The sequence below is a fragment of the Geospiza fortis genome, unplaced genomic scaffold (genome assembly GCF_000277835.1).
Source record: "Geospiza fortis unplaced genomic scaffold, GeoFor_1.0 scaffold36, whole genome shotgun sequence".
NCBI lineage: Eukaryota > Metazoa > Chordata > Aves > Passeriformes > Thraupidae > Geospiza > Geospiza fortis.
In genome coordinates this window covers 17495-19705 of record NW_005054787.1, presented here as the reverse complement: position 1 = coordinate 19705, position 2211 = coordinate 17495, and the positions used below count along the sequence as shown (strand labels likewise).

General features: G+C 60.8%; 1 protein-coding gene across 1 annotated transcript in view; it reads right to left on the bottom strand.

The window, feature by feature from the left end:
• NECTIN4 (nectin cell adhesion molecule 4) overlaps positions 1–2211 on the bottom strand; it is a gene marked incomplete at its 5' end in the record, with an annotated part of 22368 nt that overhangs the window by 3462 nt on the left and 16695 nt on the right. Inside the window, 2 exon segments of the mRNA XM_031065464.1 lie at positions 1–72; positions 906–1053. Of these exon segments, the coding sequence (XP_030921324.1) occupies positions 1–72; positions 906–1053 (220 nt within the window).

Genomic DNA, 2211 nt, shown 5'->3' with positions numbered 1-2211 from the left:
CGGGTGTCGCTGCTGTGGCTGGAGTGGAGCCTCCGGATGGAATTTTCCCGGGTCAGCCTCAGCTCCTCCTCGCTGGGGACACAGGGGACACTCAGCACCCCTGTGTCATCCCTCTGTGTCCCCACACGTCCTGCTGTGTCCTTCTGTGTCCCCCCGTGTCCTCCCATGTCCCCTTGTGTCCATCTCCCACATCCTGTGTCCCCCCTTGTCCCATTCTGTCCCCCGTGTCCCTCGCGTCCTGCCGTGTCCTCTATGTCCCCATGTGTCCCCCTGCATCCTCCATGTCCTTGTGTCCATCCTGTCTCCCACTGACCCCTGTCCCCCACATCCCCCATGTCCCTCATGTCCCCAAGTCCCTCCACTACCTGTGTCCCCCAGTGTCTCCCCGTGGCCCCCAATGTCCCTCCATGTCCCCATGTCCCCCGATGTGCCCCATGTCCTTCATGTCTCTTGTGTGCCTTGTGTCCCCATGTCCCTCCATGTCCCCCCATGTCCCCAAGTCCCTCCGTGTACCCGTGCCCCCCTGTGTCCCCTCATGTCCCCACGTCCCTCATGTCCCCATACACCCCCATACCTACCATGTCCATCCATGTCCCCTGTGTTTCCATGTCCCCCAGTGTCCCCTATGTCCACCCATGTCCCCTGTGTCCCCATGTCCCTCCATGTACCTATGTCCCCCAGTGTCCCCCCATGTCCCCATGCCCCACAATGTCCCCTATGTCCACCCATGTCCCCTGTGTCCCCATGTCCCTCCATGTCACCCAGTGTCCTCCCATGTACCCTGTGTCCCCATGTCCCCTCACGTCCCCATGTCCTTCATGTCCCCGTGTCCCCATGTCCCGCCATGTCCCCCCATGTCCCTGTGTCCCCCCATGTCCCCCCATGTCCCCTGTCCCCTCCCTTACTACTTCTCGGAGATGCGCTGCGTCTTGCGTTTGTGGTACAGGGTCATGACCACCACGACGATGACGAGGACGCAGAGCAGGACGGCGGCGATGACCCCGACCACCACCACCGAGGCCGACACCAGGTCCACGCGGCGCACCGTGTCCTCTGCGGGCACCCACGGGGGTCAGGGGGCACCCCAAAATGGGGGAGACCCCAAACCAGGGGTCAGGGGGCACCCAAAATGGGGGGACACCGCATGGGGTACACCCCGAACCAGGGGAGACCTCCAAACCAGGGGTCAGGGGACACCCCAAACTGGGGGAGACCCCAAAGGGATCAGGGGACACCCCAAAGGGTGGTGTGGGACAGTGGGGGTGGGTGACCAGTGGGTTGGGATGGACAGCGAGAGGTGTCAGAGGGACAGATGGACAATCCATGGATGGACAAGTCCATGGACAGGCAGATGGATGGACAGATGGACAAGTCCATCCATGGATGGATGGAGGGGTGTCCATGATCAGATGGACTGACAAGGACATCCAGGGGTGGGAGGATGGACAGATGGACGGATGGACAAGCCCATGGACAGCAGGTGGGTGGGTGACCAATGGGTGGGGATGGACAGCAAGAGGTGTCAGAGGGACGGACGGACGGATGGATGGATGGATGGATGGACGGATGGATGGATGGATAAGCAGGAATCTGGAGGCACGACCAGATGGGTGAGTGGACGAAAGGGCAGGTGAGTGGACAGAAGGGTGGAGGAGTGGACAGAAGGATGGATGAGTGGACAGAAGGGTGGAGGAGTGGATGGAAGGACGGGAGAGGGGATGGAAGGATGGATGAGTGGACGGCAGGGCGGGTGAGGGAACGGCAGGGCAGGTGAATGGACAGAAGGATGAAGGAGTGGACGGAAGGGTGGATGAGTGGACAGAAGGACAGATGAGTGGACGGAAGGGCGGGTGAGGGAACGGCAGGGCAGGTGTGAGCAGGCAGTGAGTAAAGCCGGGCTGGGTGAGCACACGATGAGTGGACGGGCGTGGAAGAGGGATGGACCTTGGTGGGATGGGCACAGGATGGGAGGAGCGGAGCAGGGAGGGACAGACGGATGGATGAGTGAATGAATGGGTGTGTGGATGGACAGATGGACAGATGGGTGGGTGGATGAGTGAATGAATGGATAGGTGGATGGACACATGGATGGGTGGATGGACAGATGGATGGGTGGACAAGTGGATGGATGGATGGATGGATGGATGGATGGATGGATGGATGGATGGATGGATGGATGGATGGATGGATGGATGGATGGATGGATGGATG